Genomic DNA, 26,805 nt, shown 5'->3' with positions numbered 1-26,805 from the left:
TATCCAGGCTGGGTCTAATCCGTGCCTGTTTTGCTGCTACGCTCCCTCTGTGGAGCCAGATGCTCATACAGGCTCTGACAGGAGGGTCATTGTGTGAGTGACATAGAAATGTATCAGGAGCGGAGCCAGGGCTTTTGGATAAAGGCCCGTTTTGCGGGACCTGAACCATCTTGTTTGCATATCAATACCTTCAGGCCTGAATAACCTCAGTCAGCTGATGAATGAGAGATTTGCCGCTATCTCAGGTCTCAGGGCTCTCTGGTGCAGAGAGAGGCATAAAGGAAACTTTTCAGCGAGGGAAACTCGACGACATAGCTGGCCGATTCCCTTTACGCACTCCTCGCCCTTGAATGGGGTTGTGTGACTTGAAGATATTCAATAACAGAGGAGTATGCAAGCTGGAAAATGAACACCAGCCACCTGTCAAACGCTGATACGTTTTGGTAAAAGATTTTCCCAAGGTAACCGCTCATCATTCCGAGCCGAATCTGAAGACAAGGAGCGAGCCTGTTTTTCATCTTTGCTTCTCAAATTTGCCAACCATTCATCACGGCGGAACGCAGGCAGTCCATTTATGCTATCAGTGACAGATCGGCCACTCCTGTGATTCCAGCTTGCTCCACTTTGCTGTATTTTCCTTCTTCCTGACCTCTGGGTGGATGTACAGTACCTGTGGACGACTCGTAACAAGGGAAACCAATCCAACCTGTACCATGGCCCATTTGTAATGAAATACAATAAGAACTTTAATGACAATTTAAATCAGAACCTAGACGAATGGAACAGAAAGCTCACAGTGACGCTGCAGCACCCGGAAAGATTAAAATTGACGCCCGGCCCAGCGTCCCCGTCTATGCCCCTGTGGATTCCTGCTCCGGCCCTGCATCGATTAGGGAGCTGTGGAAGATATATCAGGTGTTAAATAATATTTTACAAATATATGATGGTGACCCCTGCTCGACCCCTGAGCTAAATCAAAGTGACAGAGGGACATGGTACGTATAAGCACATATCCCCTCCGCCTATAAACTAAACAGGCAGGTATTGATCCAGACCCTCTCCCTTCAGTGGAGGTCCAGGAGCCTGAGAATGTAATATTAATGGGTCTGGGGGGTTGCAACTGTATGTGTATGTGTGTGTGTGTGTGTGTTTGTGTGAGGTTGTTTGTGTGTATGTGTGTGAGAGCATGCAACCCACAGCCCATGCAGAGAGAGAGAGAGAGAGAGAGAGAGAGAGAGAGAGAGAGAGAGAGAGACTCCATTAACAGGCACGGTGGTTGTGGTCAGCAGTTTATAGCGGCCAGGCTCACAGGTCACAGGGGGGGTGAAGAGGTCAAAGACCGCCATCCCCAGTAAGGTCTCCAATCAGCCCGCTGAATTGATTGCTTACACATCAGAAAAGCCTCCGTCCTGTTAACTTCAAATTTAGCCTCAGCCCACCCGCCCCCCTGTCCCCCTCCACCTGCCCCGCCCCCACGTCGGCGTTTCCTCAGCCTCCCTCCACAGGGGAAATGTTCGGGCTGCCTGTTGCCAAAGAGCGCTTGACCTCTCACTTAAGATCCAGGTGATAAAGTCTTTTTGCAGGTATTTTATAAGTTTAAGTATGAAATAAAGCAACATGAGCCACAATAAAAAAAATATTACATTTGGAACAAACATTTTTCAGAATAAAACTTTTACTTTGCAGAATTTCAAATACAAAAGTGTCTCAGAAAACATCTCAACAATATTTTGCCATCTTATAAATTAGACTTTAAGAACTATACAGTTGTGTGTGAGTGGCGTTTGTGTTGATCCAACCAAGCAGAGACCTGTCACAGATACAGATATGGTTTATGATGACATGACACAAAACATAAATAACATTTACAGCACAAACTGTGTTTTTACAAGAACAGGAGCTTTTTTCTTTTTGCTCCACCATAAATCCTTAGAAAAATCATAAGAAACTCCAGAACAGAAGAGTTTTCATGGTCCTGCTGTTTGTGCAGGATTAACTGTGCAGAACAAAGTCTTATCTGATCAACGCTGATAGGAACTCTTCAACATGTAGATGCATTTTGATTGTTCCATTGTGCTTAAGTCCAGACTGTATTTTGGTGAGGTTTCTTGCTCCGTGCGTCCTTCTCACTGATCCAATCTGCTGTTTGCTTTATCGCAGCTCTGCCACACTGTCAGCGCTCGTTACTCTCAAGTCGTTACCATTTGGTTTAACTTTAGGAATCTCTTTGCTGTGCTGGCTTCTCCCTCTTGTTATCCTCAATGTGGAGGTCAGACTGTTAAGTGTTTTGGACAACTGAGCATATTTTTGGTACTTACGCCACCAAACCCTATAAGTTCAAAACATTTCTTTCAACTTGAAGCAAATCAGCACCAGCTTCAATCTGGCTCTTCAGCTCATCCCACAGCCCCAGCAGAAGTCATTAAAGGACATTTTAAGAGCCTATGTTCACGTCTCAGAGCTTAGAGATGAGATGCAGTAAAGGAAAGATGTATTTTACACAGTAAAAGCTTTGGTAACGCAGAAGTTGTGAACAGATTGAATGCAAAGTAAATATTTGCCTCCCTGTATTCACGGCTTTGCCTCCAGTCTGAACCCAGCGTGAGATAATGTATCTCCATCTCACTTTGCTTCTTGGCTGAACAAGAATTCCACACGCAAGTTTTAAGAGCTTTTGGTAGCAGAGTGACGATTCAGTCCCAGCCAAAGTTCTGGCCTGTCATTTGGTAGAACTTGAGATTGAAGGGTCTGTAGAAGTCTCTGAGCCTGAGCAGCACCTCAGAGGGGATCTGGGGATGAGGTCGGCCCTTTGACTTCCCCAGGCAGCGCGGCCTGCTGCTCCCCTCCGGCTTCTTCAGGCAGGGGAAACCTTTGGTCTGGTTGAAGTAGAAGTGCTTGTCTGTCACCACGCGTTTGAGTCCCAGGAAGTCCTGGACCCGGCCCATCTCGCCCGCCGGGTCCGTCACCAGGCGCTCGCCGCTCACAAAGAGGAAGCGCGACAGGGGGAAGTAGCGCAGCCAGTTCTCCAGGTGCTTGGCGTAGATGCCGATGCGCACGGCGCTCCAGGACGTGTCGATGAGGCCCGTGGTGGCGTTGCGGAAAGTCAGGCTCTGGAAGGACGGGAGGCCGGGGGACTTAGTCAGAGTTTGGGTGTAGTCGGACACAGCCCGGGTCACGGGGTCGCGCACCACCACGATGAGCTTGGTTTGACGGCTCATGGAAAAGAGGCGGCGAGGGGCTTCTTTGGTGATGAAGTAACTGGGGGTCTTCTCCATGGTGATCTGACCCTCCAGCGTACGAGGCATCAAGTTCCTGCAGGAAGAGAGAAGAGCAGCAAGGAGAGAGAGAGGGAGAGAGAGAGAGAGAGAGAGAGAGCTATTATAAAATGATGCCGTAAACATTCCACCAGTGCACACACATGTTCCGTATTACAAAAATAACATCTACATATTACAAAATTAATACATTCCCTGGGTTTTCTCGTGACTCCCAGCGTTCCTTTGATGCTGTTTCGCTTTGCCTCTAAGGCTTTTTGATTTTGCTTTGTAATTAGTGGCCTAAATCTGTGATTTAGAGGCAGATAAACATGACATTAGCTGCTGGCATTGATGGAGTGACCGTGTCGGAGGGAGAGAGAGAGTCCGTGTGCGGCTACTGTAGGAAAACCGCAGATTGACCTCAGGGAGATGATTTGCTCTCATCTTCCTCCTCTCTCACACAGACGGTAACATCCTCGTCTCTTCCTGTCCTCTTTGTCCTCAGAGTGAGAGAATCACTGACGTACTTGCAGAGTTTTTGCAGAGTAAACTTCATTACGAGCTGATAACTTTAAATTATAAACCACAGTGAATATTCTCTGTTTTCATGCACTTTTGTTCAGGAAGTCAATATCGCTCCTTTACATAAACATATTAGAGAGAATGACTGCAGCTAATGGCTGCCAGGCAATGCTTCTCATTCCAATCCTGGTGTTTGCTTTTGGCCCTCTGATTGTTTTGTGGTATTCTGGGGCACATGTTGGCTTTCGGAGGACCGGGTCGTTCTTTCTGGCTTTTGATCTTCACCGCGCTCGTGCTCCGATGACTCAGAGGCTGAGGAAGAAGCGGTACCTCCGAAAGCTCCGCGCTTGACTGAGAGTCCTTATTACACGGCAGAGCAGATTGTATATATATTGAGGGAAATGGGAGGGAAAGGAAAACTTATTTGCCTCCTGGTTTCATTGGCTTCATTCAAAAGCCGCTGCAATCCTGAAACGGGATTTTATTCTGAAATATCACGCCTACTTTCCATTCCTTTAAAAGCTCAGCAGAAGAACTGGAAATGTCCCTTTAGTTTACATCTAAGACCCAAATCTCAGGGGGGTCATTTTGGGGGGATTTTTGTGAGAGACCCCTCAGATCCCCCCCTCCTCCCCCCGCTCTCTTCACGTAATCTTCGTGGTTGGTCTGTAACTGAAAGGCCCGATGGGTTTGTGAGCTCTGGTGTGGGGGTGACGGAGCCGCCTCCATTCCTCTCTCTGATCCAACACACACATCCCACGCCAAGACCGGCAAGGCCCCTGGCACCGACTGCATGAGGGTAACAGCAAGTACACAACGGATGGGATTCATAAGAGACGCTGGGAGAAACAAAATAGTGAGACATGAAAACCCCTCAGGGAGAAAAGTTCATCAAAACATGAAGTCTCCCAGTTTGATGTTTAAGGATGAAGCCAGCAGGCGGACGGTCACAAGCTCATTTCTGGGGGAAGTCGGCGCGTGATGTGAGCGCTCATATATTCTGAATTAAATCTGATTCCAACAGAAAACAGCAAAGTTTCTGATTTGGATCCGAGGAAATTTTAACAACTCTGGGTTTGAAGGAAAATTCCACCCTTGGATAAACGAACACATCCCTGATCTGAGGTCAAACACACCTCAGGAGTCTGTGGTGATGTTCTGGTGCAGAGTTAATAGGCAAAGGTGCTTGAACTATAGATTATCCTCCATTCAGCTCATTTTCAGAGCAGTAATATCTTATAAAAGCACAAAAAATTTGCCAACAGAATGGATCCTGGAGCAGCAGAACCGCAGACACACTGAAGCTCCGGCTGAATGTTTTATTCTGTCCACTCAGTCTGATGGAAGCCACGGTGTTCCACGCGAGGCTAGTGCGGGGCTTCCATCGACATCGTGTTTACATTTGGAACCGCTGGCCTGTAATCCCAGCAGAGCCTCCTGGCTGCAACGGAAAGCCCAGGAGGAGGCCACACAGCGGCGGGGAGGAAGGAGAGACGGAGGGAAGAAAAGGAAAAGCACGGAATCATCTCGTTAACCTGTGGCCACTTATCAGAAACTCTCTCTCTGTCACGCAGACCAAGAACACACTCTCACAAAAGCAAACCCAGGCTTTTGTTCTTCTGGGTTTATCTGATGGCGGTGGTGGTGTGTGTGTGTGTGTGTGTGTGTGTGCGTGTGTGTGTGTGTGTGTGTGTGTGTGTGTGTGGAGCCGCTGACCCCCCGATTGTTTCATTTCATCATCACACCTTTAGCGTTTGCATCTGGGGCAGGAATGCGGTCGGGTTTGAAAGTACACAGATGTGTGTTTATCTGTGAATAGAAATGAGTCCAGGCGCTCTCACACACACGTCTAACAGCGTTGTGCGTCTGTGTGGGTGGGCTGCACTTTATTAGGGTTCTGTTTAAAGCAGTGCGGCCTAATAGGCTTCTGTTTATGAGCAAAATATGAGGACACAGCGGCGAGCAATGTCAGGACTCCCAGCAGCAGAGGACAGGAGGTTGGTTACTTTACACAGAGCTCACATCACATTTTCCATCCCGGGGCAGCAGAGGAGCTGATCCATAAGAAGGCTTTTCTCATGTGTGTATGAGCGTCTGCATTTATAAAGTAACAAGCACCTGCATGTCCTGTAATCACACACACACCATTATCACTACCAGTGAGGAGGCAACCAGCAGAACACACACACTATTCATTTTCAACTCTGTTTCTCTCTCTCTCTCTCTCTCTCCCCCTCTTCTTTCTACTGTCTCACACACACATATGCGTATGCACACACACACACTATCACCATTTGAACATGCCTTACACAGGATGGATCCACATCTGGGAGCAATGAAGTTCTCAGTATGTGTGCGTATGTGTGTGTGTGTGTGTGTGTGTGTGTGTGTGTGTGTGTGTGTGTGTGTGTGTGTGTGTGTGTGTGTGAGAGAGAGAGAGAGAGAGAGAGAGAGAGAGAGAGAGAGAGAGAGGGAGGGAGCGATGGTGGAGATGAGAGTGTTTCTGGGTTAGGAAGTGTCCCTCTGCTCCCGGGGTTCGGGCTCTGAAAGCTGTGATCCATACAGGCCCTGCCTAACATTATTCTGGGCCCGGGGCCAGACCCCAGACCCCAGACCCCAGACCCCCCCCTTTACCCCCCGTCCTCCCAGTGCTGGGCGTATATGGCCTCTTCCACCCTGAAGGTCAGTGGCAGATGGTTGTGATTCACAGGGCGGTCCGGACCACCAGGGATCACGGTGGATCATGTAATGCAGCATGTCATCCACCTCCTCCTCCTCTTCTCCTCCGTTTCTTCCTCGCCCTCTCTCTCCATCCCCACACTTCCCTATCTGACTCTGCATCTCTCTTTCCCTCCACGACTTCAAAAGCCTCCACTCATCCTTCAACGTGAGAGTGTTATGAATACATCTGACACGTGTGAAGGAATTTATAAAAACACAGGCCGGCGTATGTGAGCGCTGCAGAGGCACACGTGAAGACGGATCCTCCGCCCGCTCAGAGGTCTGTGAGAGCCGGCTCGTGTCTGGAAGTCAATGTCGCGTGGAGGCAGAGCTTTGTCATTGCTGACAGCAAAAACACAGCAGAGGAGCTTCTGTGGGCTGATTGGAAGTCAGCAGGGAGCGCGAGGAACTCAATAAAAGAGGAGAAAAAGAGGACGTTTTGTGTGTGTGTGTGTGTGTGTGCGTGTGTGTGGGAGAGCCGGGCTGATGTATTAGTGGGCTGATTCTTCAAGCCAATATCGGCCTTCTATCCTTTTATCCTCCATGTAAATCGCTCCAGCATCATAAGTCTCTCCTCTCTCAATAAAAATACACAAAATTCCGATGAAAAGAGCCAAAATTGATTCTGAACCTTCACCTTCCAAAACATCTGCGCAGCATAAACTCCTATTTGTGTGTTTGTAAGCCGTGCGTCTGGTTTGGCTGTGTGTGGCGCGTTGCTACACACTACACACTTCACACTACACACAACACACTCTGAAGACCGCTGCCTGGCCGACGCACCGGGGCGGCCTTAAGTATTTTTACTGAGGAGGTTTGCATCACTGTTGTAGGTCGGTAGGAAAGAGCAGAAGAATGTGTCGAGCAGAGGGGAAAATAGAGGCGTAACGCTTAATAGAGACATCACAGGGAAGCAGAGCGGTGAGTGAGAAGTGGTCAGTCAGAGTTTCCTAATGACAGAGGAAGATTTGTCCCCCCCCCCCCCCCCCCCCCTCCCCTCCCCTCTCTCTCTCTGTGTGAACTCTTTCACAGTTTGAGCCTCTGGCGGTGTGAGAGTAACATGTTGGTCTAAATAAATGTCTTGTTTGGTTTCTCTCTGTTACTGATTGATGAGCTGTACGGCGGCTGCACACTGGCTGCTTCGCTGCGTCTTTTCCCACAAAATGTCATCTGGCACACAGGAAATGCAGCTCAGAGTCAACAAAAGCTCAGCTGTTCACGCAAGCAGCAACAGGTCTTTACTGGCAAGAGAGAGAGAGAGAGGGAGAAAGAGAGAGAGAGAGAGAGAGAGAGAGAGAGAGAGGGAGAAAGAGAGAGAGAGAGAGAGAGAGAACGGTAGACAGTGTCTTCGCATCAAACATGGCACCAAGATAAAGAAAGAAAGACTAAAGAATGAGGACAGAATAAAGAAAGGAAGGAGGGAGGGAACACAACAGAGAGTGTGTGTGAGAATATTCATGTGTGTGGCGTGTGTCTGTGTGTGTGTGTGTGTGAGCTGTTGTAAATGTGCCTGAGCATGTGCGTTGCCTCTGATTGCTCCCACCCCTCCTGACTTATCAAATGGGAAAATCTGCACTTGTGTTCCTGTCGGCTCACTGTGGGCGACGTGTGTGTGTGTGTGTGGGTGTTTTTCATCTGCCGGCTGCCAGGGGCCTCTGGGACCTTCGGGGGCTCCGGGGGCTCCGGGGCTCCGGGACCTCCAGGGCCTCCAGGACCCTTCGAGGCTCCACCCTGCCATCATCTGATCTCCTTAATACAGGATGGACGGATAGATGGGGCGGAGAGGAGACAGATTACACGACGCCACTTCCTTCCTCTCACAGGCCGACCCCAGTGACGTCACCACGCCGTCGCCATAGTTACATAACTTCAGCTGGGAAGTTGGGAGTTTATGTAGTGAGTGAAATCTTCTGTTCCTATAAAACAAACTGTTCTTTAAATGTAAAGTAAAACTCTCTGCTTTTCAATTAACTATGCATAAATACTGTAAAATATATGCAAGGATATCATTCAATGTATTCCAAAAACAATTTAGCAAAAGGATTCATAGAAGACTATAAACCAGATGAAAGTATGTACATGTGTCTGTCAGGTCTGTCACTCAGGTTGGTTCTCTTATGAACTTCATGCTGAGATGAGTTGCTGATGTTCTCTGAGCTCGTAGTTAAACATCCTGATTCAGGGCCTTGAGTCGTGTTAAACATTAAACATGAGGCCTCACAGTGTTTCCTCTCCTCTCCTCTCCTCTCCTCTCCTCTCCTCTCCTCTCCTCTCCTCTCTGCGCAGCCCACAGAGGAAGCAGCCGCGTTTCCACTAATTAAACTGCTTTTTCTGAATGAACGCACACACATCTGCACACACACACACACACACATCTGCACACACACACACCTCTGTAATCGACTCAATATGGACTTTTGCTCGTCTGGCAACTCCCCAGGTCTCCACCAATGAGAACATTGGATGCTGTGCGACGGTGAGGAGCCCACTTCCGAGGAGCCGGCTACAGGCTGAGGCTCCCTGTGGTTTCTCAGCTCATTGTTATCCGCACGCAGAGCTGAAAGCGGAAATCAGCGGCGGCGGAGAGGGAGACGGTCTAGAAAGTGGAAACAGTCCATCTGGTGGTCTGCGAGCGCCGCCACCTACCAGACGCACCAAACGTCCCGGACACAGTAGGACTTGGACGGACATGAGGCGGTAGCTGCTGCTGCTTCCAGGAGTTTCCCTCCTCAGCTTTGCATTTCTGCTCTCCTTGTCCTCTAGCTGAGCAGCATCCCCCTGCCAGACTTTCTAGACTTCAATTAATCTCATTTCCCCTCAAAATGGGAGCGGACATCGCCAACAATTAACCAGTTCCGCTTAGTCGGCTAAGTCGAGCCAACAGGAACGCTGGAGGAAGCTTTTTATGACACAAAGAGAGGTGTGTTACTCTGTGGGGATTCTCAGGGTGGCTGCAAGTTCTCACGACCCCCCCACCCCCACCCACACACTCAGTCAGACATTAAACAGAGATGGACACCGGGGAGAGGTCTAAGGCCACACACACACACACACACACACACACACACACACCCAAACTCAGAGGGAACACAAAGTCAATAATTACCTGCCTCTCCAGACAGACCAGTGCAGATGGTAAAGTGGGTGCAGATCTGATAAACACACACACACACACGTGCACACACACACACACACACACACACACACACACACAGAGACACTATGATTTTCAGCAGCTTATTTGCAGTGTAACTCTTTTATCACCCTTCCCTACTTTTTTCCCTTTGTTTACAATCTACACAACAAAAACCGCTGATAAGATCGAGCGATGAGAAACAAGCGAGAAGATTAGAGGGAAGGAGACCAGACAGGGAGAGAGAGAGGAGGAGGAGGAGGAGGAAGGAGGAGGAATGGGAAAGGAGGAAGGAGGAAGAGGGTTGTTTTGTTCGGCTCTGCTAAATATGGTGACTATCAGGTCAGACAGCTTCAACTGAAATGAAGCCACAATGAAAGAACACAAAAGAGTGTTAACCTGTCTGAGGAGTGTGTGTGAGATGAAGGAGTGATGCAGTGATCATCCTGTCTCTCTCTCTCTCTCTCTCTCGCTCACACATCTGATTCCATTACGTGTGACTGGAGGAGACTCAGCATGCTGGGAGGGGAAAGGTCGCCCAATGACGAGCTGTCAAAATATCGATGACTGAGTTGCATCGGGCCTTTTTACCGCAGAGTAAAAATCCATAGCTATCCCACAGCAATTTATCAAGTCATGTTTGATTAGGCCCGCAGACTTTTTCCACCTTGATTTTCATTTTGTATCAATCCTGACAAAAAATCAGTTTGCATGTAAACAGCAGCAAGAGTCACAAAGAAACTGACTCAGCACTCAGCTTCACAAAATAAAATAAAATAAAATAAAATAAGATAAAATAATAATAATAATAATGATAATAATAATAATAATAATAATAATAATAATAATAATGATAAAATAAGATAAAATAAAATAAAATAAAATAAAATAAAATAAGATCAGATAAAATAATAATAATAATAATAATAATAATAATAATAATAATAATAATAACAATAATAATAATGATAAAATAAGATAAAATAATATAAAATAAAATAAAATAAAATAAAATAAAATTGAAAAGCAATAAAAAGGAAATTGCAGGAAAATATATTGGGAAAATGTATTCTTACACTCGTGCAGCTTCACATAGTAGTTTATCCATCAATAAATCAATAAATCAATCCATCTAAATGTATCTGTTTTTCCACATAATGTCAAAGTGCTCGGAAATGACCAAAAACTGGACTGGCCATTAAAAGTAGAAATAAAATACAGTAAAAAGACCACAGAGACCAAATAAAGTAAATAAAATGTGACCGCCAATAGAATATCAGAAATACAAACCAAAGAAACAAGAGGAAATGAAAGAATATAAGGAACATAAGAGGAAAACTCAATATTATCCAGGACAAACATTCTTGCTCTGATGCAACTTTGCGTGCTGCCTGATCACTGGAGCCTGCAGCCTCCGACACAAAGACCTCCTTCATCCAACTAATTCTATATATTTGACTTTTTTTACAACCTTTTTTACAATTTATTCCATGAAAGGCTCAGTTTTCCCAAAGCTTTCTGTCCAAAAGCACTCAGTGTAACATGCAGCTTCCAAGAGCGTGCAGGGAGCGGAATTCTGCACGAGAATCCCCTGTGAGCGGCACAGAGCCTGACAGGAAATAAAACCTGGACATTCCTGTCTAGGTAGCGCATCCAACACTCCGCAGAATTAAACAACCGAGAGAAAAGAGAGTGGAAGGAGAAAGACAGAGAGGCCATAAGGAGAGAGAGAGAGAGAGAGAGAGAGAGAGAGAGAGAGAGAGAGAGAGAGAGAGAGAGAGAAAGAGATTCAGACTACACACAGTGAGACAAATAAGGTCGATAAGAGGAGAAGATGAAGAGACAGCGAGACAAACGCAGGCAGAAAGAAAAAGAGGCTCTAACAAGACAGAGAGACAGAGAGAGAGAGACATAGAGAGAGAGAGAGAGAGAGTGAGAGAGAGAGAGAGAGAGAGAGAGAGACTGTTTGACTGAGCTGAACAAGCCAATAAATCCACTCCAGCCACACTCAGACTGTGGGGTGTAAATGTCAGCGTCGGACGGGAGAAACACCACCTTGTCAACAAGATTGAATATTCAGGAGTTAATTCATTTCTGCTGCAACAGCGTGATAAAGGCAGCGGAGGGGAGATCAATACAAAGAACCTATTTTAGCTGATCGATATTGGGAAATGACATTTATATCTGCTGGATATTTATGCAGCTGAGAGGTGGAGAGAGGAAGCAGGGAGAGGATGGACTTCAGGTAGAGCTGATCAATCCTTTAGAATACAGTTTCACACACACAGACACAAGCCCACACACACACACACTCACACTCCCACTCCCTTGGACACCCTGGCTGTCTGAAGCCTCATTCTCCACCACCAAACCACAGAGTCATTTCCAGGAGATGGCAAAGCAAAGGCTTTTCCACATATAAGCATTTTTTTCTCAAACAATTTGCCAAATGCTTCCTTTAAGGATGTCCATGTGTTTTACTTGGTTACCAGCTGAAGACAGAGGCCAAAACGCTTTCCAAGCTCAGAGACACAGACAACGCTTTGAAAGCAGCAGAATAAATGTTTAAGTGATGCTTTCCAGCCCCGTCTCAGATGATGTTGTTGGCTCTCACACCAACGCTCTGTTTCAAAAGAATACATGCGAATCACAGGGCACTTAATGTGCAATTACACTAAATGAATAATATTTTTGTAACAACACATGATATGCGGATGTGTGGAGTGGGTAGGGAAGGAGAGGAAAGGAAAGGAAAGGAAAGAAAAGGAAAGGAAACATTTAAAGAAATCTAAAACAGGAGACTCAGTCTTTTCCCTTGTCCACAGTGCAGTGAGCTACGCCGCCCCTGGGTGCTGTAATCCTCCCCTGTAGCACGGAGGCCTGAGGTGGAGCGACACTGAGGCGCTCAGCACAGAGCAGGGCAGCGAGGGCTGGCTGGAGGTGGAGGTGGCGGTGGCGGGGGTGTTGGCTGATGCTTCATAAGGCCTTGTTTAAGTGCGTCTGGGGGCCTAATCCCTCTCAGCGCCTCCATGCGTCCCTGAGCTGTCCACGTTAATGCCTGAGCTGTCATTACACCGGTCCAATTCACACGGTGTTGACGCAAGCTGTCAGCGGATTAGGACGGAGCAGAAACACGCGTTTCATTACGCCGACATTACCAGAGGAAAAGTAGAGACAAAGAGAGAAGCCTGAACGTCACGTCTGCGTCAGAAGATTACAAGCTCAGGTCGGCTCCCTATCAACAGCACGCAGTAAAAGGAGACGCGTAAAGGTCGCTGGTCCTCTCACCTTTAACCCCTTCTGCTGCTCTGACCCTCAAATGGAGGCAACACTTAACACACTTGTATCTTAATGAAGTCATAACCTCACGTAGAGGAGCAGCGTGTTCATGCATGGAGCAAGAAGACTTCATTTACTCTGATGAAGTTCATATTCCATATTCCATCATTTCCAGACAAAGTAGTTCCTGACCTTTTGGCCTCTTGCATCAACTGTCAGTAGGTGGCCCCATTTTCAGCTCAGCCCCTCCACCCCCATAAGTGCTAGGGCCGCCCCTGGAAGCGGGACAGAGGTGATGGATTTGGGGGCAAACGTGCAACAAAACATCCACCGCTGGAATTGACCCGAGGATGTTGTGGATCTGAGGCATGCGTCTTCAGACCACCGGGCCCACACTTACAGAAAACATTACAGTCTTCCTCAGAGCTATTTGGTTCTCGCTCTTTGGATGAGAGATGAAGCCACGTTTTAAGTAAAGCAGCACGATTAGGACAAATGAAAAACATGGGGCTGGTTTGTGTGTCTTTGTTTACATTTTTCTGCCGTTTCACACAGCAAACATCCTCTCAGCAAACACTCAGACCTCACTTTTGGAACCATGTCCACCTGCACACACACCACACACACACACACACCCCACCTGAGCCTCACAGTGATCAGATCATTACCCAGCTGTATTGATCTCTCCCTGCACGTCTCTGCGTCTCGTCTCGTGCCACGCGTCCACGTCCTCCCTGCCCGTCTCTGCGTCCTGTGTCCTGCTCCTCTGCACATTCGACCTCTCATTTATTCCACAGATGTTTCTCTCATATTTTCCTCTCTGCTTCTCTTTCATCCCTTCATCCTCAGATTTGGGGGCGTCATCATTTTGAGGCTTTGTGCTCACAGCAACTTACAAAACAATGATGTCACTTGCCGAAGAATGTTTATTGTCTTTTTACAGTATTTGTTAAGTTGTGTTTTCTCTCATGTTGCTCTGTCCATGACAGGAATACAAATCTTTACACGCTTCTGGTTACTGAAGCTCATATCAGGCTGATCCTCCTCCAAAGACATAAACACTTGACCGTAGAATCATCTCAGACCACCGAGACCACCGCCCACAACACCCCATCCTCCCACCGCTATCAGGCCGGGAGCGACGAAGGCCCTCAGGGGAGCGACAGGGACACTTAGGGAAGCAGCGTGTCAGCTCAATAAACAGCAATTTATTGGCAGGGGACTGGATTTGCTGCCATCCATGAGAGAGGAGAGGAGAGGAGAGGAGAGGAGAGGAGAGGAGAGGAGACGAGACGAGACGAGACGAGACGAGAGGAGAGGAGAGGAGAGGAGAGGAGAAATGCACAATAACGCAGAGTGAAAATGAGTCAAAATTTACAAAAGGAAGAAGAAGAAGAAGAAGAATAGAATAGAGACCTGGATCAAAGCAGCTGTGTCCTTGACAGTCATCTTTCTGTATGAATGTGTGTCTGGAGAGTTTTCAGTTTCCTGCGAATCATTCTAATCATCCCAAAAAATGACTCAATCAAGCTCGACTGGTCAGACGGGTTAGACTGGTTTAATCAAGCTCATCAGAGAGAAACAACTCAAGTATTTTTTGGATTTTTGATTTATACACACACACACACACACACACACATGTGGCCCCATGTGGCCCCTGGGCCCTCAGAGCAGTGACCCCACGTGACCTCTTGTCAATACAGCTGACTTATTAAACTATATGACACACTTACACGTAGCCTGGGATAAGAATCCATCTATATGCACCTCAATCAATTACGTCATCTCTCTCGATGTGTCTCAGGCAACAGTTCTCCCGCTCCTCACTGCTTCAGCGGTTCGGTTGTGTTCTGGCCGTGCAGCGTGTTGGGTCTCACCTGTACCACTCCAGTCCTTTGTCGTAGAAGCGGTCGAAGAAGTGCGGCTCGGCTCCGACGGCTCTCACGTCCGGATGGATGCGCAGGAACTCCAGCAGCGCCCGGGTGCCCCCTTTCTTCACCCCGATGATGATGGCATTGGGGAACTTCTTGCTCCCGAACGAGTTCGCTATAGAGATGTTGTGGACCGGAGGGGTTCTGTCCGTGTCCCGGACAGACGAGGCCGGGGACGCGCCGGGTAACTGCGGTGACGCGTCCGCTCCATCATTTAAGATCATTTTGCGTTGAAAGGCGGCTTGTTGGTCGAACACCGGCCTGGGCACAGAGTCACAGTATCCGTTGAGGCAGTAGAAGAGATAAGTGAAGAGGAGGATCATGGTCAGGAAGACGGACAGCTTGGACTGCGCCTTCAGGTGTCCAAAGTTGAACGCAGCTCTCCATTTACTACATCCCATGAGTCGCGATCCTGAGCGCGAAGACACAACGCGGGAAACATTCCACATCTAACAGCTTCATAGTAATTTTGAGTTCGAACCTCACTCCCGCTGAGAACACAGACCAAACCCGCCGCGTCCCTGCCGCCGCGGCGCCGAGCGGCGCACAAGTTGCCCGTTGCGCGTCAGAAAGCCTCTCATCTTCCTCCGCGCACAGAAACAAACACTCTTCCTCTCTCCTTCCGCTTCTTCGAGGCGTCAAATCCAAACTTGTAACTTGTTTTGACTTTGGGCGCCCCGTGGGTTCGAGTCCCGCTGCGCTCCTCCGCGTCTCCGTGTGCGCTCCTGTCAGCGTGTCCGTGTGGAAACCCGCGACACCGACACCCCCTCCGCTCAGAGCGCCCAATCCACGCCCTGTTTATCACACACTCACTCACACACAAACACACACACACACGCCCCTTCACCCCCGGCCACTCAAACAACAGCGAAAATAATTAACAGGCGCTGTACATCCTCTCCAAATAGAGACAGAGAGGGAGAGAGAGAGAAGAGAGAGAGAGAGAGAGAGGGAGAGAGAGAGAGAGAGAGAGAGAGACCCCTGCTCTGACCCTTATATTGAAGCAGTTTTGCAGCATGTATCTTTATTTAATTGCTTTTCCCTGCATTAGAAGGATTTCATCAGACTTGAACACGTGATGAAGGAGGTCGTCATATTCTGATTACAGACTGAGTCCTGATGTCCTTTCCCTTCATTAAACTCACTCTGGGTTTATTAAGGTCCCCTCCCTCCTGGACCTACAGCCCTGGCTGTGAGCGGCTGGCTAGTGGCCACCTGCTGTCTGCTGGTCCCTCTGACCACACACCCCCATGGAGCCAAGCCTGACACACACACGTAACCTTTACACACGCAGGCCAACAGAGACGGACAGGTGCAGTCAGTACAACCAGCAGGGGGGCTCCTCCTCTGCACTCTCTCCTTCTGTGTGTGTGTGTGTGTGTGTGTGTGTGTGTGTGTGTGTGTGTGTGTGTGTGTGTGTGTGTTAAACTATGGTAACCATGCAGTGATCCAGACCACCATCCTGTTCACTCCCATCTGATGACTCCAGGTGAAATGAGTGAGCAAACTTCCTTCCTTGCTGCAGATACAGTGAAGGATGCACTGGGCTTCTTTCTCTGCTCGACCTCTTCCTCCGCTTGGCCTCATCATCGTGACCTGAATGAGAAGCTGCTCCAGTTTCCCGCCTTTGCTGCTTCTCCTTCCTGGAAACCGCCGGCTGTTTCTTCTTAGTTTCCACCCTTTTGCGTTGCATGCGATGCCTTGAGAAACATTTGGATTGCGACCACTGTTTTTTCTGTCTTGCCTTCCTCTGAGTTGCAGTCTTCTTCTCTTGATCAGCCTCTAACCAGCACCACACCAGCTCTGCTGTGTGGAGAGCAGCAGGATGAACTACAGCACAGAGGTCTGCTGCTAATAAGGACGGAGAGGAAGAACATGAGCCGGCGCTTCCTCATCTTTACCATCTTATCCATTATTTTACCACAGTAATCTAAGTTTCCCTTCATATTTTGAGACCTTTCAAGTACGCAGACACAGTGTTTTATAACATTTGAAGCAGATTCTATTATAAATCACACAAACAATTATCCAGGAAGACAATGGAAGGGATACAGAGGAGGATAGCTACTGTCCTTGAGCAGAAAATGTGCCTCCCTGCTGTGCTTGAAGCCGCTGTTGTCACTTAGTATCACTATCAGCCCGTGTACCTTTCATCAGCGTGTCTGTAATGGATGCCGCTCTGCTCTGATAATGTGACAGAGTTACAGTATCAGTCAGGTATCGGCAGCTGGGCCTCATGTGTTGAAATAGAGGCGCGGTGTTTCGTGGCAGCGCCGCCATCAGGATGATGAATCAGACGGCGAGACGGCGATACGCATCGACGTGGAGTCTCCTCCAACCTGGCAGGATGTCAATTTGCAGGAGTCTCTAAACAGAGCAGGCATCATTTACCCCTCTGGAGTCGCAGAGTGTCCTCCTTATTGATCCGCTCTCATGTTGGAAAACAATCGGAGACGTGCTACTCCATGGGCAATGGGATCAATAAGCTGAGTGTGTGTGTGTGTGTGTGTGTGTGTGCGCCTGTCCAAAAGAGCTGTGTTTACTTTGATGTAGTTGTATGATTGAATGATTTTGGTCTTTGAAGGAAGAAAGAGCAAGAAAATACATCAAATATGTAATTATTATCTTCTTTCTTTCTTTCTTTCTTTCTTTCTTTCTTTCTTTCTTTCTTTCTTTCTTTCTTTCTTTCCTTGTCACGATAGAAAAGACTCTGAAATTGATAACACAGCTATATCTGTTACTTATTTGGTCAAATATCAGTCCCATCTGTCTACTAAGTGGATATAAATGTAACACACACACATACACACACACACACACGCACACACACACACACACACACACACACACACACACACACACACACACACACACACACACAGAGGGTTGGATTCCTGCACACCTGTGTGGGTCTGTGGCAGCACAAAGCTCCTCAGTGGCTGTGTGAGTGTGTAATGGAGGGGTAAGTCCCTGTGATGAGCTGCTGCGGCGGCTTCAAACACACACATACTCAGATGTGTCTCATGTGTCTCCGGCGGCCCTCGAGGCGCTCGGACGCTCCGCACAGACGCAATAACGTCTTACTGAGTGAGAAATCCTGCACATGGCTGGAGGAGTGAAATGCATGTGGAAGCTGGAGAGTGGAGGATCAAACATCTCCAGATGCTCATGAATCAGTTTGACACGGGGAAGAAGTAACGACACCAAAAACACCCAATGAGAAACAAAACACACAAAGGAAACCGGTGCAGAAAGTAAGACAAACATTAGAAACGACACATTCGGGCACACACTTCCACCGAGGCGGAGTAAGCTTGACTGACTGAGCTGCTTACATCAGGGGGGGTGACATGTTTTCATTTATCTGCAGATCCAGATGAATCCAGATCATTATCTTGATGAAACTGACACAAATATCGGAAAACTTCTTATTTTTCTTTTCTTCCCTCTTTCCTTCTAATGTGCTCGAACACGCCCCCTGCTGGTTGAACCTGGCTCGACCCCGTCACGATCAACAGACCCAGCCAGCGCTCGTAAACACGCTGGCTAAGGTTCAACACACACAAGAGCGCCAACGTGCAACAAGCCCTCTTTGATCTGTAAAAGCTCATCACTTCTGTCAATCAATCTCACATTTGGCTCCCGTGGTGGAAACAAGCGTGGGAGCAACAGATGAAGGGATCGAGTTTGGAGATGTTCACAGAATCACAGACAGGAGAAAGAAGGCCGCACTTCCGCTTCAGGAAGGAGAAGCGATGAATGTCAATGAATCAAATTATTGCACGTTCCTGAATCCTGCCCTCAAACTAACCAACCGACCAACTTGCCTCAGAGAAGATTGCGATACTTTTGAGAAAAGGCTCCTCTGTAGTGTTCACATGAAGCCTTCAGTGCGTTTGAGTGTAAATAAAGTGATTCATCTGAGCAGCATAGCAGATTCCCCCTGAGTGGAGATGAAATTCATCTCTCTCATATTTATCCTGACTCCGTGTCTGTTTTAAAGGCCACGGTGCTTTTGTCCGTCACAAAGCCTAATCCCCTCAGCGTTTCAGGTCAGCATCAACGAGCCCAGACTTCTCAAGTTGTCCAGAAGGGCGTTTACAATCAGGATCCCACAGGAGGATCGGCAGCTTTGTCCCCGCATTGTCCCGGATCACAGAGGACACAATGCGTGGGACCGGCTTTCTGAAGAGCTGCTCTTCAAATGGCCTATTAACTCACCTGGATGGAATGTGTGTTCCTCTGTTGGCACACACACACACACGCTCACACACATCCGCCGGTAAAGGGCAGCAGGGATTAAAGGGTGAGTTACATGCTGCTGTTATTTCCAGAGAGTCTTAGCGGCCGTTTAAAAAGGTGCAAAGAGGCACAAACAAGCTTGTGAGTCATTTGGTTAAAGTCAGGGGGAAATCAGAGATCATAATGCACAACTATGTGATATAAGAAGTCGTTTAGCAGCACCGCCGTGCAGCCAGTAACCCCTCCTCCTCCCCCTCCCCCACCCAGCAGGCTCCATGTTTACCCCAGCAAACCTTCCTTCCTATGACACAATCACGGCTGGAGTTCATTTGTTGCGACGGAGCCCCGAGCGTTTCGCTGTTGCTCCACTAACGACACTACATATGCTGTTATTGTTTGCTCTGGTTGAACTCATCATCTTTGATCAGCTCCTCCACATTCTGCTTCAATTATGACTTAATTCCTTGACATGGAAGCGCTCTCAGGGGTCCCACAAAAACCTCTCAAGACTCATTTAAGCGGCGGTTTCATTAGGGCTGGAGACGACACATGTGCTCGCTGACGGCTTTTACGACTCCCTCCAGCTCAGGAACCTGATAGAAGGAGAGTTTGATTGATTAGTGGGCGGGGTGATTGTGTTGGCAACAAATGAACATGAATCTAACACCAGCAGTGAGTGACACACACAGAGGACGCTGCCCCCTACAGGTCCACGAGTCGTTAGAGCTCATACCTCCACCAAGGCCGAGCAAGCAGAGTCAGGTCCTCCATCCTGATCTGGACCAACCAATAGAGGAGCAATTTTAGGATTAATATGATTTTAATAATTTGGGGTTAGAGCTTCATCTGGGTCAGTTTGTATCATTTGGTTGATCCTAAAACATGAACTTTGATCTGACAGCTGAGGAGACGACAGAAAACTCACCCAAGTAATCTGAGTTCACCAGCAAAGATTCACTTAACTGCACGCAAACAAAACACAGAATCCAGCCAATGAGCCCCGGCCTCTGTGTGTGTGTGTGTGTGTGTGTGTTGTGTGAAAGCTGGTAGCAGAGCCATAACTGCAGGGCAGAGCTCTGCGGCTTGCAGAGTAAGTATAGGGCAAGGCAGCATGGGTGTGGTTACAAGCTCGCTCCCCCAGAAAAAAGGTTTCCAACCTGCGGCGCTGAAGTACAAGTCTGCACACGACGCCGCTCTGAGGACCATTATGACAAACTGTGTATCAATCCTGACGCTCTGTTATTATGGAGGGAGAAGGTGAGAGTCGCTGCGTCACTCAGACTCAAGCCCAGATTGTCTTTGTCACATCCTGGGGGACTTTTGCTGCAGTGCATCATGGTTAAATGGCCGCCCATGGCTCGTTCACGGACGGCGTTCGTTTGCTCCCGGTCAGATTTCTCCAAACGAGCCTGCGTAAACTCTGCAGACTTGGAAGAGAGCGGATGATCTTCACATGGAGGCATTCTGGTTTTGCGCTAAGACAAATATTTTAACCGCGAGAGGCGAGTCGTCCGTTACGAACCGTTCTCACTCTGCGCGATGGGATGGAGAGAAAGCGGAGTGTGTAAGCTGTCGGTTCCGTGTTGCAGGCGTGTTATGTGGGGGATTTGGAGATAAGGCCTCAGGTGTGCCATGCAGCGTTGCCATGAAGACACAACAACACGCGCTCTCATATCTGATCGTCTCCTCTGATCTCTGCCCGCTGCAAGATGGAGGGAGCAAAGTGGCTGAGACCAAATGTTACACTGGCTTCAGGAATGCGTTTGTTCTGAGGCCAAATCCTCTCTCAAAGCAATAAAGGCAGAAAAAGAGAGTCTGATCCATCCAAGCGTGTAGAGTAAGAGTTAAAGATGTCTGTGAAACGTTAATAAAGAGCCGATAATCCCGTGTCGTCTGATGAAAACCTTCTGCCGTCAACTTTCTCGGGGAAGTTTTGAAGAAACGGCCGCATCTTCGCTTTGACCGCTCTGCATTTTTGAGGTGGATCGTTCGGTTTGAGAGGGATTCATAAACCCGAGCGTTTTTTTTTACAATTTCCTGCGTCCATAAAGTTGCACGGATTCTTCTCGCCGAACAACGACCAGAGTCTCTGATGTGAGGACGCGGTTCATTTGTCCCAGACGCCACACGCGTAACGATGCGTGACGGTGGATTTCACACCGTTTTGTTCCTCCAGCGTGTGGCGAACAAACACGCTTAAACCCACGACAAGAGAAACAAACACAACACGAGCAGGAAGGAACTACACAAGCAGGGAGGGGATGAAGTCAAAATGGTCAAATAAAATCGAATGAAAACAACTCCGGACAGCAAACAAAGTGTGGAGTGAAATCTGAGGTGAGGACAGGTGTGTTTGATGAGAACAAAGGAATCAGCTGATCTGCTGCTGCACTCACACACAGCAGCAAACAATTTTCTTCTTCTGCGATATCTTATCTGACAGGTGTAATTCAAGGTAATATGACCACCCAGAGAAGCTGCTGATTAGAGGAGTGCGTGTGTGTGTGTGTGTGTGTGTGTGTGTGTGTGTGTGTGTGTGTGCGCTGCAGGCAGTCATCCCAACGCTGACCTCTCGTTTTCCTCTGCATTGAATCCAAACATTTAGCTAAGAGTGTTGGCCTGCACGCTACAGCTACGGAGCCATTTACGACTTTTCTTCGTGGACGGAGGATTTCCAAAACCATCAGATTCCATGAGCTACGGAATGATGTCATCCATGCAGCAGAGCCTGGCCTGTAATCACTCCGGTCGCTTCTTCTTATCCACTATGAAATTCCACAGAGGAAAGACGATACATCAGAAGCTGGAAGCGGCCGTAAATACAGAGGCGCACCGCAGCCGTGGAGCGTCTGATACGCACCAGCACGAGCCAAGGACGAAGAAAAAACCAGTAAAGCTTTGTGCATACACACACTGTGAACGGGAGTAGCTTTCATATGTGTAACATGTTCAGGAAGCTACTTTGAAATGGAGCCTTTCAAGCTACAAGCTACTCATTTGAAGGAGTAAAACTGTAGCTGAGGAAGTGATGAAGAGGTAGGACGGAAGGGAGTAGCAGGCTGGTAGCTGTGTGTGTGAGAGTCCAGTGTTTGTCCAGTGTGTGTGTGTGTGTGTGTGTGTGTGTGTGTGTGTGCGTGTGCGTGTAACAATTCCACCAGTTACCACCAGGTGACTCTATCCCTAAGGTGTCAATCATGTTGTCAGATGGGAGGAGTTTACTCTGCAGCTCCGCCCTCTAAATCTTAAAGAGTGCTGATTTAAGTCCAACAAATGAGAGTGTAAGAGGACCGGAAGAGAGAACAGTTACTTACTCAAGTCAACAAGTAAGCAAGTATGAGCAGTTTAGATGTTTAGATGAAGTGATGAAGAGTGAGAGAGCTCAGCTGCTGAGGAAAACACACACAAGAGGAGATACAAGGTCTCTGATCTCTGCCTATAGAAATGAATTTATAGTGGCAAATTATTCACACACACACAAACACACACACACACACACACACAGCTTTCAGAGCCATACTGTACAGTGGTAGCAGGTCTGCAGCAGAGAAAAGCTCCTGATTAAATAGTTTAGCAGCGTGCGTCTGTTTGAAGCCGCTCTCTGTGTTTGGCCGTTTGTTATCTGCTCTGGGGACAGAAGATAAGACGGCGAGACGACTCAGCGCTCCGTCTTTACAGCGCTCCGTCTTTACAGCGAGGGAGGAGCAACGTGGCTCATCATGATCACGGGTGTCAGGTTTTAGATCTTGGGTGTTCACTCAGAGGTGCAGAACGGTCAAACCTGCTGTGAAAGTTGATTAATCTCCATATTTGGGTAAATGTGCTGAATGTCTCTAAAGTACTAATGAATCTCTATAAATAGACTTAGAAACATTTGTACGCTTACAGAGGGAGACACAAGAGACACTAACGACTGACATGTGAGCAGCTCCTCTAAATCACTGCAAAGACTCGAAAACAAGATCAACCAAAGCCACCAGCTCCCCCTGGGTGACTGCAACCACCCAGTGAGCAATGCAATCAAACCACTGAGAGGCCACGTCAACACACACACACACACACACAGGGGTAAACACAAACACATCAACCAAGGTTACATCATTCAAACACAAACAAGGTGACGCACAGTATAAACTAATACTGATATGACTGTGTGTGTTAGGATGGTAGACTGTGTGTGAGGATGGTAGACTGTGTGTGAGGATGGTAATCTGTGTGTTAGGATGGTAGACTGTGTGTGTGAGGATGGTAGACTGTGTGTGAGGATGGTAGACTGTGTGTTAGGATGGCAGACTGTGTGTTAGGATGGTAGACTGTGTGTTAGGATGGTAGACTGTGTGTTAGGATGGTAGACTGTGTGTTAGGATGGTAGACTGTGTGTGTTGGGATGGTAGACAGTGTGTGAGGATGGTAGACTGTGTGTGTTAGGATGGTAGACTGTGTTAGGAGGGTAGACTGTGTGTTAGGATGGTAGACTGTGTGTTAGGATGGTAGACTGTGTGTTAGGATGGTAGACTGTGTGTGTTAGGATGGTAGACTGTGTGTTAGGATGGTAGACTGTGTGTGTTGGGATGGTAGACAGTGTGTGAGGATGGTAGACTGTGTGTAAGAATAGTAGACTGTGTGTTAGGATGGTAGACTGTGTTAGGAGGGTAGACTGTGTGTGTTAGGATGGTAGACTGTGTGTAAGAATAGTAGACTGTGTGTTAGGATGGTAGACTGTGTTAGGATGGTAGACTGTGTGTTAGGATGGTAGACTGTGTGTTAGGATGGTAGACTGTGTGTGTTAGGATGGTAGACTGTGTGTGTTAGGATGGTAGACTGTGTTAGGAGGGTAGACTGTGTGTTAGGATGGTAGACTGTGTGTGTTGGGATGGTAGACTGTGTGTGAGGATGGTAGACAGTGTGTGAGGATGGTAGACTGTGTGTGAGGATGGTAGACTGTGTGTGAGGATGGTAGACTGTGTGTGTTAGGATGGTAGACTGTGTGTTAGGATGGTAGACTGTGTGTTAGGATGGTAGACTGTGTGTGAGGATGGTAGACTGTGTGTGAGGATGGTAGACTGTGTGTGTTAGGATGGTAGACTGTGTGTTAGGATGGTAGACTGTGTGTTAGGATGGTAGACTGTGTGTGAGGATGGTAGACTGTGTGTGAGGATGGTAGACTGTGTGTTAGGATGGTAGACTGTGTGTGAGGATGGTAGACAGTGTGTTAGGATGGTAGACTGTGTGTTAGGATGGTAGACTGTGTGTGAGGATGGTAGACTGTGTGTGAGGATGGTAGACTGTGTGTGTTAGGATGGTAGACTGTGTGTTAGGATGGTAGACTGTGTGTTAGGATGGTAGACTGTGTGTGAGGATGGTAGACTGTGTGTGAGGATGGTAGACTGTGTGTTAGGATGGTAGACTGTGTGTGAGGATGGTAGACAGTGTGGCACCTCGTTGTGGGCGATTGGAGGCAGCTGTGTCTAATTGCCAAGGCTGCAGCTGATTGATCAATCAGGCTGTGATCTATTTAAGCTTCTTTTCCCAGGCAGCAGTGCGACCTGCTGGATGAACACAGACACGCAAAACTCAAAGTAGTTAGGAAAGAAGGAAAGGAACCTGAGTTCTTTGTGTCAAACCTTTAAACTGATCTCTGCTGTTTGGTCTTTGGGTCCATAAATGCAGAGAAATCTTTAGAAGAGAGAAACATTACAGACTGTATCAGTTTATTAAACACGTCTCTACAATGAGAACCTGAAGTTTCTAAACTCAGAGCTGCAGAGTCTATGGTCACTATGATCTATCTCCTCTCTCTCTCTCTCTCTCCCTCTCCTATCCATCTTGCTGTGGTGACACATGTACCTATAGACTGCAGCGTTGCCCCCAGTGCCCGGGTCCCTGTGGGGCCCACACTTGCGTGGCCATACATCAACCTCCATGATCCACAGCATTGAGCTGCTACTCAATAACAGTCAGCTAACAGGCAGCAGAGGCCGCAGAGGCATCGACACCTTTCAGCTCCAGGAGGGATTTGAGTTAGAAAGCAGCGAGCCACTTCACTGACTTATAGCTTTTCTTTCTCTGCGTGTCACAAAGGCTCTGACGCTGTGTACAGTGTTAGTGTTTATATGTCTATAATACAACCTGAGGGCTCTGAACAAAGCCCCAATCTCTGTGGCTCTGATCTTCACCCATCACTCACACAGTTTACCCTGCATGCTCATCTGAAACTGCATCATAGATTCACAAACTCCTGACAGACTTATGAACACACAGGCTGTGATGGAGCTATGAGCTCTAATAAATGCTCTAATACGCCACAGAATATCTGAGGATGATGTCGCTCCTGGTCAGGTTGTGTTTGGGTTCCACCATACCAACATGCCGCAGTATGATGCTGGTATGAGCACACACACACACACACACACACACACACACACACACACACACACACACACACACACACACACACACACACACACACACACACACACACACACACACACACACACACACACACACACACACACACACACACACACACACCGCCCTCTGTGTAGCAGCTGCCCCTATGAGACCAGGCATTTCCGTTTGGAACGTTAAACGGCTAAATCTTCCTCTCAATCTGTCCGTTAATGCTCCACTGTGCCATAACAACACTATTGTTCATGTGAGTGTGTGTGTGTGTCTGAGCGTTTGTGTGTTTTGGCCGGACAAAGCGCTGTAATATGCCCTAATAGCCATGATGTGGTGCACCTGTTCCTTTGGCTCGTAGAGCAGCAATGAATGATGGGACGATTGTGGATAATCATCTGATCTGATCCGGACCACAGGAGCTGAAGAATGGACTCCAGAAATTCCAAAAACCTCAAAAGTGCTTTTCCCAAACGGAGCTCGATTTCTCTCCGAGTTGCGTTTCTTCGGTCTGCAGCCGTGTTTGTTTTGTCAAGCGAAACGTTTTCTTTTGTTAAACACACTCATTTGGTTTCATTTACGCCTTCAATCATTCTGTGGTCGAGGGTTTATGTTTGGAAATTGCTCGTATAATGGAAGATTCACCGGCACAACGGAAATGTCTCTGTCTCTCCGTGTGTCCACCTGTCTCAGTGGATCAGGGTCAACGCAGGACACGGGACAGAATGGGTTTCGTTCCAGACTTCCACATGGACGCTCCATGTGTCCTCGCTTCACCTCAGCACTCCAACAACAGAGACCAGAGCCAGCAGAGGAGCCCAGAGGCTGCTTGGTGTCTGCTGATCATGAGTCATGCAGGTGACAGCATGGATCGCTCCATGTGCAGCTCCATGTGCAGCTCTATGTGCAGCTCTATGTGCAGCTCCATGTGCAGCTCTGGCGCTGTTTGCCCCAGAGCTGAGCCCTCCAACGCTGGGAAGAATCATTTCATGAGGCCTGTGACTGTTCAGAGCAGCGCGGTGGCTCACATCCTTGTGGTGGAGACACACACCACACGTCAAAACACTTCAATCAATCCTTGTTTCCCGGGAAACGTAATAACGCTGATAGAAAGCACAACATGATTCACTGACAGTATCTTAAAGGAGGCATTAAAGGCACATAGCTCAGTGTGTGTTCTGTCTTTTCTGTTGATGACGCTGAATACAGGAGGCAAAACGCAAACGCCTTATTTAAGAACAATAATTGTAAACTTAAATCGTAAAAACAAGGAACATTGGGAAGGAAACGGTGTAATTTGAGAGCAGGAAAAGTAACTGTTGGA

The 26,805-nt window shown here is 47.8% G+C and overlaps 1 protein-coding gene across 1 annotated transcript; it reads right to left on the bottom strand.

Annotated features, from left to right (window-relative positions):
* Positions 1-1,684: 1,684 nt before the first annotated feature.
* On the bottom strand, positions 1,685-15,571 carry LOC143015565 (heparan sulfate glucosamine 3-O-sulfotransferase 6). The gene is made up of 2 exons (XM_076169584.1): positions 14,790-15,571; positions 1,685-3,312 (listed from the first exon to the last, which is right to left on the bottom strand). The coding sequence occupies exons 1-2, from the start codon at positions 15,290-15,292 to the stop codon at positions 2,694-2,696; spliced, it is 1,122 nt and encodes a 373-aa protein (XP_076025699.1). The 5' UTR covers positions 15,293-15,571; the 3' UTR covers positions 1,685-2,693.
* Between the last annotated feature and the right edge of the window lie 11,234 nt (positions 15,572-26,805).

Source organism: Genypterus blacodes, unplaced genomic scaffold, assembly GCF_046128005.1.
Source record: "Genypterus blacodes isolate CSIRO-AG114 ecotype Tasmania unplaced genomic scaffold, CSIRO-AGI_Gbla_v1 ptg000209l_1, whole genome shotgun sequence".
Classification (NCBI taxonomy): domain Eukaryota; kingdom Metazoa; phylum Chordata; class Actinopteri; order Ophidiiformes; family Ophidiidae; genus Genypterus; species Genypterus blacodes.
This window is presented reverse-complemented; position numbering and strand designations above follow the sequence as displayed.

Bases quoted from the DNA above. Each gene is read 5' to 3' on its own strand.
- LOC143015565 (XM_076169584.1), bottom strand. From the start codon at position 15,292: ATGTGGAATGTTTCCCGCGTTGTGTCTTCGCGCTCAGGATCGCGACTC. The intron at 3,313-14,789 runs GTGAGACCCAAC...CTCTTCCTGCAG, and splicing joins AAAGGACTGGAGTGGTACAG to GAACTTGATGCCTCGTACGC.